The following is a 13,331-nucleotide window of genomic DNA, read 5'->3' as shown; positions in this document are numbered from 1 at the left end:
GCCCCACCCCTTCATATGGGGGCTGGGCTGTGCTCTCTGGGTACTTCAGTGTCTGTTTTTGTCCCAGCTTTTCAGGCAGGGCAAGTGCCCAGGGACCCATCCCCAAAGGCTGCCCTGTGTCCCCGGGTGGGAAGGGCTCTTAGGTTTCAGAGGGTGAGAAGAGGCACCCAGGCGTCAATGAGGGACCCAAGGAAGCATCTTGTCGGCAGCATGAGCCCCAATACCCTTCAGAGATGGGTGAAAAGTCACCCAGCAGGCAGGCCGAGGGTTTGGCTGAGACCATGAAGGGAGACGCGCACTGCCCTTGGGAGGTGTTGGCTGCAGCAGACTAGCCGCTTGGGGGCCTTGGGGGCCTCTGAGTGTCCTGTGGCTGCTGAAACAATTGCCGCACTGAGGATCTGGAACCACACGTGTTTGTTCTCTCAGGTCTGGAAGTCAGAAGTCCTGCACTGTCTCCCAGGGCTAGAATCAGGTGTCACAGGGCTGGTTCCTCCTGGAGGCTCCAGGGGAGAACACGTTTCCTCGTCTTTTTCTGGCTTCTTGGCCTGAGGCTCCTCCCTCCAACATTCAGGCTGGCAGTGGCCAGTCAAGTGTCACCCCCGTCACCCTGACTCTGGCCCTCCTGCTCGTCTCCCACCATTAGATGACACTAGGCCCATGCAGGGACCCAGGATCAGCCCCTGTTTTAAGGTCAGCTGATTGGCCATCTGATTCCCTTTCACCGTGTAAGGAAACTTATTCATGGGGTCCAGGCACTGGGGTGTGGACGTGTGGTGGGAGGGGTCATTCGGCCTCCCACAGGGGGACAGGTCACACCCTCCCTGGCCCGTCACACTGGCTCTAACTGCCCCATCAGGCTGCCTCCTTGCTCGGGGTGTTTGCAGAGGGCACTGGTCTTGGAATACATGGAGAGTTCAGGTGCAGAGAAGAAAGGGGCCCCAGCACAGGTACAATTCTAGGAGCTGCTGGGGACCGGGCCAGACCCCTCCCAGGCTGACTCAGCTGTCCACCCAAGACTCCCAGCTCAGGCCAGCTGGCCCCCCTCCCCTCCCCTCCCTGGGGGAGGGCCTGCTGGGCAGAGTCTACCACCCATGCCGTCCTCTTCTTTGCATGGAGCCAGTTCTGTCTGTTCCCAGGCCCTCAGCTAAAAGCTGCTTGTCCCGTAAATATTTCAGTAAGTATCTCACACCCCTTATGTGACTGGAAACACTTTCCTCTGATTGGCAATGGGGGAAATGCAGGCTCCTGCCAGGCCAGGGCCGGGGCAGGAGTCTGGAGTGAGGAGGGTGAGGGTGCAGAGGGAGAGGCATTGGGAAGACTGTCCTCCTGGCCTCCGTCTGTCCGTCTGCTGGCCTCAGAGGCCCTGCAGAGACAGGAAGACTGTGGGTTTTTCGGGCGGGAAAGAGGAAAGTGGGAGGCCTGCCCATGCCTGAGCGCCTGGCCAAGGGTTCATGAGTTGTGTAGCTCTAGGCCTTGGCTCTGGCATCTGGTGGAAGGTCCCCTGCTGCCTGGGGCCACTTGGGCACTGTCCCCTGGCCCCATCCATACACGGGTGTTAGTCTGACCCAAGGGGAGCTGGGGTGCAGCTCCTTGTGCAGGGAGGGGCGGAGTCTGGAGGTACCTGCCTCAGTGTTTCCTCAGGGAAGTTCCAGCTCCTTCCTTGGTCACTGCCCAGCGCTGGGGGCCGCTGTGCAGGGGCTAGGGCTGTGGGCGTGGGCCATGTGCCAACAGAGGACAGGGCAGAGGTGCAACAGAAGCTGCAGGGGAACTGTGGGATCCACTCCCAGTGACCTGACTAACATTTAGGGACTCAAGGAGGCCCATCCCTGCCTTAGAACAAAACACCCCCGAGACTGCCCTGCCAGCACCTGGGCTTTGCTTTAACTTAGGTGCTTGCATGAAGGGTGGAGGGCCTGTCTGGTCCACTTCACAGAGCAGCACACGTGAGGATCCCTAATATCTGTTGGGAGATGAGATGAGGGGCCCCTGGGTGTAATTCCCGTCATCCTCGCCCAGACAATGCGTTGTGCCTGTGAATAGAAGATTCCCCATACCCAGCTCTCAGCAGAGCCGATAATACACCCCCTCCCCCAACAGGTTTACACCCTGCCCTGTCCCTGTCTTGTCCCCATCCTGCCCCCCGGCCCCCGGACTCTGCTTGGTGAGATGGGACCTCGGACACCTGGAAGATGCCCCTTCTCTTGGCTGCTCAGAGCTCTTCCAGGAATACCCACGTGCACCCCATGGGCCATGCTTGGCCCTTGCCAGGCTGTGTGTGGGGGAGGGGAGGCTCATCACAGCCCAGGAGCTCGGCCCCGAGGTTGGCACCACACCTGCAAGGGGCCTAGGCTACCCCGGAAGGCCTGTGAGCAAGGCCTTCATGGGCCACGGTTCAAGGGGAAACCAAGGGCGTCAGGCGGGGGATCTGTGAACTGGCTGGGAGGGGGCAGTAGGAATCAGGGCCCTGACGAGGGCGGAGACGCTGTGAGCCTTTGCAGGCTGAGCGTCCACCAAGCCAATTCTGGGGACTCAGACCCAGGGCACCTCCTCTGGGTCAGACAGATGCTCTTTTACAAACCCCCGTTTGGGAGGACCCCCCCCCCTTCCTGTGCCTCTGGGACCCATAGACTCCCAGCCTTACTTTCTGTTTCTCTGGAGATTCCTGCCCAAACCTGAAGACTCTAAGTGAGGACCCAGCACCTTCAGGATGGGTGATTTCTATACCCGCCCCTCCCCTGCCATGGACAGAGGTGAGGTGTACCTGCCACACAAGGGCAGGGCCTTGTCCATCTACAGTGCTCCCTGCCCATGTGATCCTCAAGTGTTGAGTGACACTCAGGTCCCCAGCGGGGAGGGCAGGTAGTGCCTTCCAGCAGCTGCATTGGACGGTCCAATGCCCTCCTCCCTTTTCCCCCCAGTTTCCCTCTTCCCTGCCCACTAATGGTACCCGTTCCTCCCAGCACTGAGGGCCGAACCTCAGAGTCCACAGGGACCTATTTCCAGCACCTCTAATGGCGCCGGCCGCACCCCTTATCCCTCCTGAGCAGATGCAAGAATCCCTTACCTGCCTGGCCCCCTGCTTGCCCACAGCCAAAGGCTGCCCTCTGGGCTCACCCATTCCTGCTGCCCACGTGTGAATTCCCAGGGGACTGGCCGCTTCCAACTCAGTTGGGTTTGTGCAGGCAGGAGAGCATCCTAGCTTTCATAAGTGGTGTGTTGAGTGCCAGGCAGGGCCTCCCCTGGACAGGCCAGGACGGACCCCCTCCTTAGAGGTCAGACCAGCAGAAGAGGTGGAGGAGCTGACCAAGTGAGGGGAGCAAGGGCTCAGCAGAGCCCCAGAAATGGAGGAATTCCAGAAGCCACCAGACATCCAAGGAGGCGTCAGGAGCTCAGGGCTGGGGGTAACAGGGGGAGGGGGGGGGAGGGGGTGCGCTGTTAGAGATGAACGTTTGGTGGCGCTGGCAAGCACATGGGGGCTCCACGGCCACACCCGGAGAAGAGGGCCAGGTTGGAGCACCTGCCTCAGCAGGACATCGCTCCAGGCACACATTTCCTGTCCCAGGGGTGCCTCTTGGACCCTCCCTGCCTCTTCTAGCTAGGTAGGAGGAGCTAAAGCCACAGAGCCAGGGCTCCGGCCCTTTGGCTTGGTGCTGGCTCAGGGTCCAGGACACTGTGCCTCCAGCTGAGAAGCGAACCCAGAAGGGGAGGGGAAGACAATGGGAAGTGGTGACATGCCTGCCGGACGGATGTACAGTGGTGCTGGATGGGAAGGCTGTCAGGCATGATCCAGGTAGGTGGTTGGGTTGCTTTCCTGCCAAGAGGCCTTCGCCCTGATGCTTCCCTACCTGACTTGCAGGCCCTGGCATGTCTGGGTAACCCATCAGTCTTGGTAGTGCCATCGAAGCCAGCCTTCATCTCTGTGGCTTGGGAGCAGGGTGAGGCCACAGAGTGCGGCAGGTACCCTCCCACCATGTCACCCATTGGGACTTCCTAGATCTGCAAGAGAAAGGCCGTGCAGGCAAGCTGGACAGAGGGGAGGCTGAGCAGTGGCAAGGGGGAGCTCTGCCTTCTCACCCTGTGGCTCCTGTGGATTCCTGGTGGCGAGAGGTGCAGGCCAGCCCCTGGAAGGTTCTCCCTCACCCCCACCCCGGAGCCCTGCACAGAGTCCCCCGCCCCCGGCAGCTCAGCTCTGTACTCCTGTGGGGAGGCCTGCGGTCTCTTCCTCCTCTTGGCCTGGGGCTCTGAGCAGAGGGGCCCAGCCAGGGCCCAGGGCCAGACTCTCCCATTCATTTTCCATTTCTCCTTCCCACCAGCGTGCTGTTTCTTCCACAGCTCCACCCTGCTCTCCCTCTTGCTCACCCCTGCCTACCACAGGTCAGAGGCTGTAATCGAAAGGTCAAAATGTTAGGGTTGGGAGGGACCTAGAAATGAGCAAGGCAGAGAAGCTGTCCAGATCCTGTCTGGGGGCCTCTCTCTGTCACTCAGGGGAAACCCTCTCTGAGCCTGGCTTCCCTTGGTAAAGTCAGGCGAGACAGTGGGTGAAGGATAAAGGACTCAGCCTTCACTGTGGGTGATCCCATGTCACTCCAGAAGTATCACCTCCTGCGGGAGGGGAGACAGGCCAATTCTGAGTCTATTCGACAAATAATGATGCTGAACAATAGTGAACAAAATGGACAGGGGCCCTGAGCTTACCAGCCTCTTCTGGGCAGCAGAAACAGGGCTGGTTTGATGATGACCCCATCTGTCCCCGAGCTCCAGGAAGTTGAAAGAGGGGCTCAGCTGCTAAGTTGTCAGTAGCAAATCAGCCAGCCAGCAAGGGCGAGGACCTGATGTCTCCTGCCAAAAAGCTAGGGACTGGAGGAAGAAGCTGTCTGCAGCCGGTGTCCTAAACCCAGGATTCAGAGCTCAGAGTGCAGTAGTCAGAACCAAGCAGAGGTCTCTGGTCCCAGCCCCCGCACAGAGTGGGAGCTGCCCGCCCACTCATAGGACAGAGGTTACTCCAGGGCTCCCCGAGTCCTCCCAGCCCACAGGCCACAGCCGCCCAGCCCTCTCCCTGCAGCCAAGGTCTCCCTGCCAGGTGGGCTGAGTCGTACTTCCCAGTGAGTAGGGTCTAGACATGGTTATGAATGCCACATCCTGCCAGGCTCCAGGCGAAGAGAGGGCCCTTATCCAGGGCTGCCCCTGCCTGCACTCATGGGCTGCTGGGCTCAGCTCTACCTTGGCTTCTCCCCCTGTGAGGTGGGGCCCCCAGGATGATGAAGTAAGGCCTCTGAGGCTCTCAGCCAGTGGCCATCTTTCCGCAGTGACTCTTTCCATGCACACGTTGGAAGCCCCATGATACCCCCCAGGAGGGTGAGGCTTGCCCCACTTTTCTTAAAGAGCCAGGATCCCCGCCCTGCCCCCCTCCACCCACCAATCCCAATGCATGTTTTCAGTCCACACGGGTGAAGCAGTGCTCTGTGGCCAGGGCCACGCAGAGCGACATGTGTTTGCTGGACGTGTGAATAAACCTGAAGGTGTCGCCTCAAACCTGGGGGCCTTTCCAGTGCTGGCTCCTGCCCCCCACTGCCCCATACCCCCGGAGCGCATGCGAGCTGGTGTGCTGTGCTCTGCTGAGTCACCTGCTTTGTGTCTATGGACAAGTTACTTCAGCTCTCTGTGTCTATAAATCAGGGGTCATGTAGTACCCACTCGTGGGGCTCTTGTGCGTGGTTGGTCAGTGGGATGGTACCGAGCACTGCATGAGATCAGCTGCTGGTGGCCCCCCGGGATCCCATGTACATGCTCAGTGTGTGTCCAGGGCTGATAGCCAGGGCTGTGTGCCGGCCTCACCCCTCCTGCTCTGCCTACAGGTCACACTGGCCGCCTCCTCCGAGCCCTGTTGTGCTTCAGCCTCCTCTTCCTGGCAGCTCACCTCACCTTCCAGATATGCCTACACACCGTGCCTGGCCTGGACCAACTTCTGGGCTCGAACTGTGAGTCACCGAGGGGTGGGGAAGGGTGTGACGAGGGGCAGCAGGCCTGGGGGAGAGCTGTTGGCCTTCTTGAGCTCGCTGGAGGGGAAACTGGAGAGAGGGAGCCACCACAGCCCTGCAGGAACCTCGGTTCTCCTTAGGGAAGTTGGCTGCTCTGCCTCACCCAGGCTTTGCCTAATGTGGGCTGCCCCTGAGGGCCTTCGATTTATGTCCAGCAGAGATGGTTCCAGTTAAGTGCCCCAGTAATGGCCAACTGTCGGGCTGGGCTGAGCACCAGTGTGATGCTGCTGGAGTCTGGCTCTTGGGACAGCCCTGTTCTTAGGCCCCTCTCTCTCTGTCAGCATCATCCTCCAGTGCATGCTGGGGCTTAGAGACTCAGCCCAACTGCACTCATCCTTTCACCCCATGGCCGGTATCTCCAGCTGGCACCCAGCCCTCCAGCTCCATTGACATCAAGACGAGGGAGCCCTACGCTCCCAATCCTCCCGCCTGGCCGGGGTCTCCCACCTCTAGGTTCTCCAGGCTCCCACCTGGCACATACTCAGCCATGTGGGCAGGAAGGGTGCCCCACCTGACTTTCCGTTTCATTCCATGATGAACATGTCCCTCCTGTAGTTTAGAAACTAGATGGAAGTCAGGTGCCTCGCTGATGTACTGGTCCTGGCAGCTCTGAGACCAGGCTTCCCCACTCTGACCCTCAAGGAGCAGCTGGTCCTGGCTGACGGGTGTGAGAGCCTGGCTCAGTCTCTGAGCCACTTGGACCCTGCAAAGGCTGCATACCGCCCAGCTGGGCTGTGAATCCCGTTTTGCCAGGCAAAACTGATGGGCCTTCGATCTGCCTGGCTTTCCTGGCTGGGCCTCAGTTTCCCTACCAGTGAAGGCAGTGTTTTTGGGCATCTGAGAGACTGGCAACAGGTGCCCTGGAGACCAGGGGTTCCATGACTCGGGGGTTCCAAGGACCTGTTGGTGACAGGAGGGGGTTGTTTGTGACCCACTCGCTTGACCCAGTTCCCCTGTGCCTTTCTCCACAGGCAGCCACTGGGAGAACCTCTCCCGACTTGTGGGAGTCACGAGGTAAGACCCCCAGGGGATTTCCTGAGCCCAAGAGTGGGGTCCCCCTACTCCATGCCCCACCTCCGCTGGCACCTGCCTTCCTGGGTCAACCAGTGGGCTCTCCTGCCCATCACAGGCTGGACCTGAAGGACATCCCCAATGCCGTGCGGCTGGTGGCCCCCGATCTGGGCATCCTGGTGGTCTCTGCCGTGTGCCTTGGCCTCTGTGGGCGCCTCACACGGGAAACCCGGCAGAGCCACTGCACCCGAGAGCCGGTGAGCTGTGGTGGGCAGGGCGTGTGTGTGGAGGAGGGGCGTCCTAGAGCTGCATCCTGGATACTTGAGGACTATTTTACTTTCTTTTCTTTTTTAACAAATGTGGGGTTTTTAGTGGTAAGAGTCAATATGTGCGAATTATGAAAAGACACGAGAGTGGAGAGAAGGTGCACGTCCCATGGGAGGGGGACACACTAGCAATGCAGAGCATATCCCTTTAAGACCTGGTTCTGTCAGGGTTCCCTCGGGGGGAATACCTGCAGGGACCCCAGACAGCATCTGTGCCCTTAGAGATCATCCTGGAGGAGATTCTTTGTGGTCACAGGACAGTAGGGAGTCAGCAGTGCTGGAAGATGGCCTGTGCCGGACGTCAGGAGACCTAGGGACAGAAGGACGTCTGCAGTGGCATCAGTGGACTGTAGCAAGGCGTGGGCTATGGAGGCTCACAGGCAGCAAGAGACTAAATCAGAGACACTGTCCTTGGAGGGTCCTGAGTCTTTTCTGGGGCAAGGCGTGAGCGTCGAACTTTCGATGTCCTCAGTCGAAGAGTCGGCACTCCTCTGTCACACACAAAGGCTGCAGTCGCAAGCCCACCTGGGCGCTCCATCCAGTAGGGCCTGGTCTCCAGGGCTGGGCCCATCCAAAGGTCCCAATACAAGAGCCACCTGGGGCCCACAGGCTCCTCTCACGCCCCTAGCCCCAGTGTCCCTTTGTCCAATATCTGAGGCTTGCAAGGCATAAGGGCCTTGACCTACAGAGGAACCCAGAGAGGGCAGGCAGTTTCCCACAGCAGGTCAGGACAACTCAGCCTGCAGCTGAGCCAACCTGCTCCCCCACCGTTGCTGCCCATTCCACAGGGCAAGGCTGGCATCCCCATTTCAGAGGGGAAATAGGGTCCTGGTGGTCAAGTAGCTTTTCCAGGTCTTTGTGGGAAGTTGAGCCAGGGCTGGGACTGCCCTCGTGCCTGCCCTCAGGTTCCCCTTCTTTCCCCCAGGGGTGCTTGGGCACCAGCGGGTGCATGGGCCAGGTCTGCCTCTGGTTTCCTCATTAGCAGAGCCAGGGCTTCCTGGAACAGCTCTGCCGGGAAGCGGTTGGACTATTCCCGAAATCTGTGGGTGGGCAGGAGGGGTCAGCCCTCCACTCCGCGCTGCCCATTGGGGCAGGACTCTGGTCTGCTGGGCGACTGGGACAGGTCACCTTCACCCGAGAATCCTCAGTGGCATAAAGTTTGCGTCATCCTGCCAACTCAGGGGCGACCGGTGTCGCCGGACAGACCTCGGAACAAGGCAGTGGGGTCGCTCTTCACAGGTGCCCAGTTTTAAAGCCCAGAGCTAGGAGCAGCTCAAACAGTGCATAACACCACCTGGCAGGGCCACATGCACACGTGGTACACATAATTGAGTAGTTGCACATGTCCTGATTGTCATACCCGTGTACATGCACGCTCTGAGGGGGTGAGCTGGGCTGCGGTGGGAGGTCAGGAGACGAGTGGACACCTCTGCCCCGTTCCCCTTGTTGTTCTATGGGACCAGTCGAGTCAGGGCTGGAGCCAGGCCTGGTTGGGCTGGATGCCACGGGTGGCCCCCAAGCACCTGTCATTCCTCCCAGCAGCTGCCTGTTTTTCTCACTCCCAGAAATGCTCATTTTTCACAGGCCTTCTCAGAAGCTTTCCCAGGGCCTGGGCCAGGCTGTGGGCGGGGGTGAGCTCAGGCCTGGCTGCCGTGCCTTCCAGCAGACGTCTCCCCCATCTGGGCTGGCTAGGGCACTCCTTGCATTCCGGGGTCTAAAGGGAGAACCCTGGTTACACAATCTGACCTCAGGGGCCCGGGCCCTGCTGTGATATCCTGGGTTCTGGATATCCTGTAGCCCCATTCCCTTGGCCTGCTCCTCCCCTACAGCTCAACTGTACCTCCCTGGGGCCTCCCCAACCCCCACAGGCTCTAGGAGGGCAGGACCTGTCTGGTTCATCTCTCCTGTCCAGTCCTTACCTGCATGTGACAGATGGGAAACAGAATCAGAGAGGTTACGTGACTTTCCCAAGGCTGCACAGACGGGAGCCTGGAGCTGGGTTGTGACCAGGTCACCTAGCTTCAGAGCTGTGCTCTTACCACAGAAACCTAGTGCTGCCTCAGCCTCTGGGAAAGGCACAGGCAGGGCTCCCATTTTACAGATGGGGACCCAGGGAAGGGCCCGGGCATCTGGCGCAGAGTTCGTGTTCTTTCTGCCTCACCCTGGCTCTCCTTGATGTCCAGGAAACAGCTCCATTCTGGGAAATCTTAAGGTAGGGTTGGGGAAGCAGGGGAGGGCTGGAAGGGCCATCCTATTTCCTCCCAGGTAGCCTGCCACCTCCATCGCTCCTGAGGTTTGGCTTCCAGAGAGCTGGCAGGGGGCACCTGGCTGTGCTCCTCAGGGCCTGCCCCTCACTTTCCAGAGGCCCCATGGGCAGCAGAGAGGGAACAGGGTGCAAACAGCCATGTAATCTGGAGTCCCTTCCAAGCTTCTGCTTTTTTACTTATAAGGAAACTGCTGCTTCAGCCTGAGGCACCAAGTGTAGCGGTCTAAAGGTGCTTTGTAAACTGTGAAGTGCACACATGTGCGTGTACTGCTTCCCTTTTTCCTAAAAATCCTTACTTAGGCCCTGTTAGGAGCCAAACTAAGCAGGACCAGGGGCTTCAAGAATATGCAGGAAACTGTGGGACCTGCCTGTTCTCAGGGGGGCCCCAGGTCTAGATGAGGAGATAAAGAAGAGGCCCTTGAGGGGTCCCAGAATAGTTCAAGGTCAGTCATTGTGCCACGGATTGGCAGGAGTATGTTTTGGGGCCAGAGTGGTCTGCCTCCAGGAAGGCCTGCAGGACTGTGAACTTGAGAGAGGCAGTGGGAAGATGGTGGGCCGACCTTGGTCACAGAGGGTGGTCCAGGGCCACACGTGGGCTGGCAGCCTGTTAGCCCTTGGAGGAGCGGTACCTCTCCCTCCCTTGTGGCTTGAGTACTGTGCCCCTGACCTCCATCCCTCCCTGTGACCTTGGCAGGACGATGATGACAGGGAAGTGGACACTGGCTCCCCAGTGGGGCTGCAGGGAGCCCCTGCGCTGGCCCCCAAGCGGAGGGCGCGGCTGGCCACCCGGTTCCGGATCACAGCTCACTGGCTGCTAGTGGCCGCCGGGCGGACCCTGGCCATAGTGCTGCTCGCGCTGGCAGGTACCCACTGGGTCAAGAGCGGGGATCCTGGCGTTGACCGTCACACTGGGAGGGCTTTTGGCATCTGCCAAACTCCCTGCTGACCCATGAGATGGAAGTCACACAGCCCCGGCCAGGCATAACCCTGCGTGCCTCTGTCCGGTCCTGCAGGCATCGCTCACCCCTCAGCCTTCTCCAGCGTCTACTTCCTGGTCTTCCTGGCCATCTGCACCTGGTGGGCCTGCCACTTTCCCATCAGCCCCGTGGGTTTCAGCGTACTGTGTGTCATGGTGGGATGCTTTGGCGCTGGCCATCTCATCTGTCTCTACTGCTACCAGATGCCCTTCGCCCAGGACGTGCTCCCACCTGCCAGCATCTGGGCCAGGTGAGGCCTCTCCACCACACAGGTCCCGCTCTATCCCCTCATCCGGGACCTGCCCAACTGCCCCCCAGCCCTGGCCAGAGGTCAGTGCCATGCCTTCTCTGTGCAGGGTTTTTGGTCTTAAGGATTTCGTGACCCGCACCAACTGCTCCAGTTCCAATGCACTGGTCCTTAACACCAGCCACGACTGGCCTGTGTACGTGGGGCCTGGCATCCTGCTGCTCCTGTACTACACCGTGACCTCTCTCCTGAAGCTCCGCACACACCACCCGCCCGACCAGGTGGGTGCCCACGGCCAGCTCCCCTCCTCTGTCCTCACATTCCCACCCCAGCACCCCTCAGGCCATGGCCCGTGGATGGGGTGGGGAGCTGAGCTCTGCTTTGGTCTCTGCAGATAAAGGAGGCGGCGGGGGGTGACCAGGAGAGGGAGGTGGAACTGATGGAAGTGGACCAGTGGCCCCAGGACCAAGCCAAGGCTGCAGCCACCAAGGAGGAGGGCGCTGCCCAGGTGAGAAGTCCAGGCTGAGTGGTGGGGCCTAGATCCCCAGCCTGCGGGCCTGGCTCACTGGGTCTTAACTCGCCTCTCAGCCCATGACACCCATGCCCCTTGGGCTTGACCCTGAAGCTGACAACTGCATCGTGCATGACCTGAGCAGCCACAGCCCCGTCCAGCAGCGCCCTGGTGAGTAGGACATGCCCAAGGCAGCTCAGGGACACCTCCTTCAGCACACTGGTGCTGTCCCCTGGTGGCCATTGAGTGATCTCGCCGTGTTGACCTCTCCAGCTGTGCCCACCTGGGGCCATGTTGCTAATAGACCCTGAGACACTGTGGGGGTGAGGGGGACCCCAAATTTCTCATCTTCTCCCTGCCCGCCTCCCAGTTCCCAGACGACTTGACTGCTTGCCTTGGGCTGGCCCCGAGGCCCAGGGTGGCTGTGGGTCATCCCAGCGATGCTGGCCTGGGAGCTTTACACAGCAGCTTCGCATCCCTATGTGTGATGTTTTCCTTTGCCTTGAGCCTTGATTTCTAGTTTGTGAATTGCCCCTGCACAAAGCAGAAGCTGAATCGCTGGCCTCGGGAGCTGATGCCCTAGGCCCTTGCATGCCCACAGAGCTGGGAGGCGGTCAGGGCCATCTTGTCCATTCTGTCTCTTCAGAGCCTTGGAGACCAAGGCCTGGAGAGGGGTGAGGACTGCCCAGGGTCGCATGGCAGTTGGGAGCAGAGTCAGTCAGGGGCCTGCCTTTTCTGCCCCCAGAGACCACCAAGTGCTGTCTTTCGAGCAGCAACCTCCTCCTGTTGGGCTGCTGCCCCATTTTAGGTCAAAATCAGGTGTGGGTGAGGGGCTCTGGCGTATTGATGTCGGAGCTTCCCAGGTGACCCCTGTCTCCCCCTGTAGTGCACCCCAGGTTGGCTAGGCCAAGAGAGACGTCTCCACTGCATGGCCTGGGCCACCTCATCATGGACCAGAGCTATGTGTGTGCCCTCATCGCCATGATGGTAAGGAGCAGCAGGCCTGGGCGCACCGCACCCTTCCCACAGGATCCCTCACACGCACTGGGAGGCGGGTGGAGGCCCATGGTTTATAGCCTGGTGCCTCCTCACCAGAAATGGATGGAGCTGCTGAGCCAGGAGCCACCCTGGCCAGCCCACAGCTGTGTGTGTGAACGTGTGTGAGTATGTGAGTGTGTGTGTGTACACATGAATGTGAACATGCACACACATGGCCGTGTGAACATGTATATACGTGTGTGTGAATGCATGTGAACGAGTGTGTATGTGTGAGAATTGTATGTGAACATGTGTGCATGTGAGTGTGTATGTGTATGCATTTGTGTGCATGTAGAATGTGTGTATGTGTACGTGAGCGTGTGTGCATACTTGTGGCGTGGGGGGCGTGTCCTGTGCCGCTGTGCTCCAGGCTGATGGGCGTGTTTGCCTTCCTGTTGGAACATCCCCCTGGGGGCCCCGCCCTGTCAGCCTTCTGGGGGAGCCGGTCAGGGCCGGGCTGGTTAGGCTGTGCAGCCTGCCCACCAGCCCCTGCCATCCAGGTGTGGAGCATCACCTACCACAGCTGGCTGACTTTTGTGCTGCTGCTCTGGGCCTGCCTCATCTGGACTGTGCGCAGCCGCCACCAGCTGGCCATGCTGTGTTCGCCCTTCATCCTGCTCTACGGGCTGGCCCTGTGCGGCCTGCGCTATGTGTGGGCCATGGACCTGCATTCTGAGCTGCCCACCACCCTGGGTCCTGTCAGCCTGCGCCAGCTGGGGCTGGAGCACACCCGCTACCCGTGCCTGGACCTGGGTGCCATGGTGAGTGCCCCCCACCCCAAGGTGCCTGTAAGTGTGTGCCGGTGCCTTGGGTTTCTGCATGAGGACCCGTGACAGTGACATTCTGTTTATCACCCAGTGGAGTAGGAGCTCTGGAGGGGCAGGCCCGTGTGTAGTGGTCCCCACGGGGTCCCCACC

At 60.0% G+C, this 13,331-nt stretch overlaps 1 protein-coding gene across 3 annotated transcripts in view; it reads left to right on the top strand.

The window, feature by feature from the left end:
• Positions 1-13,331, top strand: part of PIEZO1 (piezo type mechanosensitive ion channel component 1) — a 64,719-nt gene that overhangs the window by 32,303 nt on the left and 19,085 nt on the right. For all 3 annotated transcript variants that reach the window (XM_033129522.1, XM_033129523.1, XM_033129521.1), the window contains exons 3-12: positions 5,856-5,978; positions 7,010-7,052; positions 7,168-7,306; positions 10,336-10,504; positions 10,655-10,868; positions 10,975-11,146; positions 11,260-11,373; positions 11,454-11,547; positions 12,263-12,363; positions 12,915-13,175. In XM_033129522.1, coding sequence (XP_032985413.1) covers positions 5,856-5,978; positions 7,010-7,052; positions 7,168-7,306; positions 10,336-10,504; positions 10,655-10,868; positions 10,975-11,146; positions 11,260-11,373; positions 11,454-11,547; positions 12,263-12,363; positions 12,915-13,175 — 1,430 coding nt within the window. The remainder of the gene's footprint in view (positions 1-5,855; positions 5,979-7,009; positions 7,053-7,167; positions 7,307-10,335; positions 10,505-10,654; positions 10,869-10,974; positions 11,147-11,259; positions 11,374-11,453; positions 11,548-12,262; positions 12,364-12,914; positions 13,176-13,331) is intronic.

The sequence above is a fragment of the Rhinolophus ferrumequinum genome, chromosome 15, assembly GCF_004115265.2.
Source record: "Rhinolophus ferrumequinum isolate MPI-CBG mRhiFer1 chromosome 15, mRhiFer1_v1.p, whole genome shotgun sequence".
NCBI lineage: Eukaryota > Metazoa > Chordata > Mammalia > Chiroptera > Rhinolophidae > Rhinolophus > Rhinolophus ferrumequinum.
The sequence above is the reverse complement of the archived record's forward strand: the minus strand, read 5'-3'. Positions and strand labels throughout refer to the sequence as shown.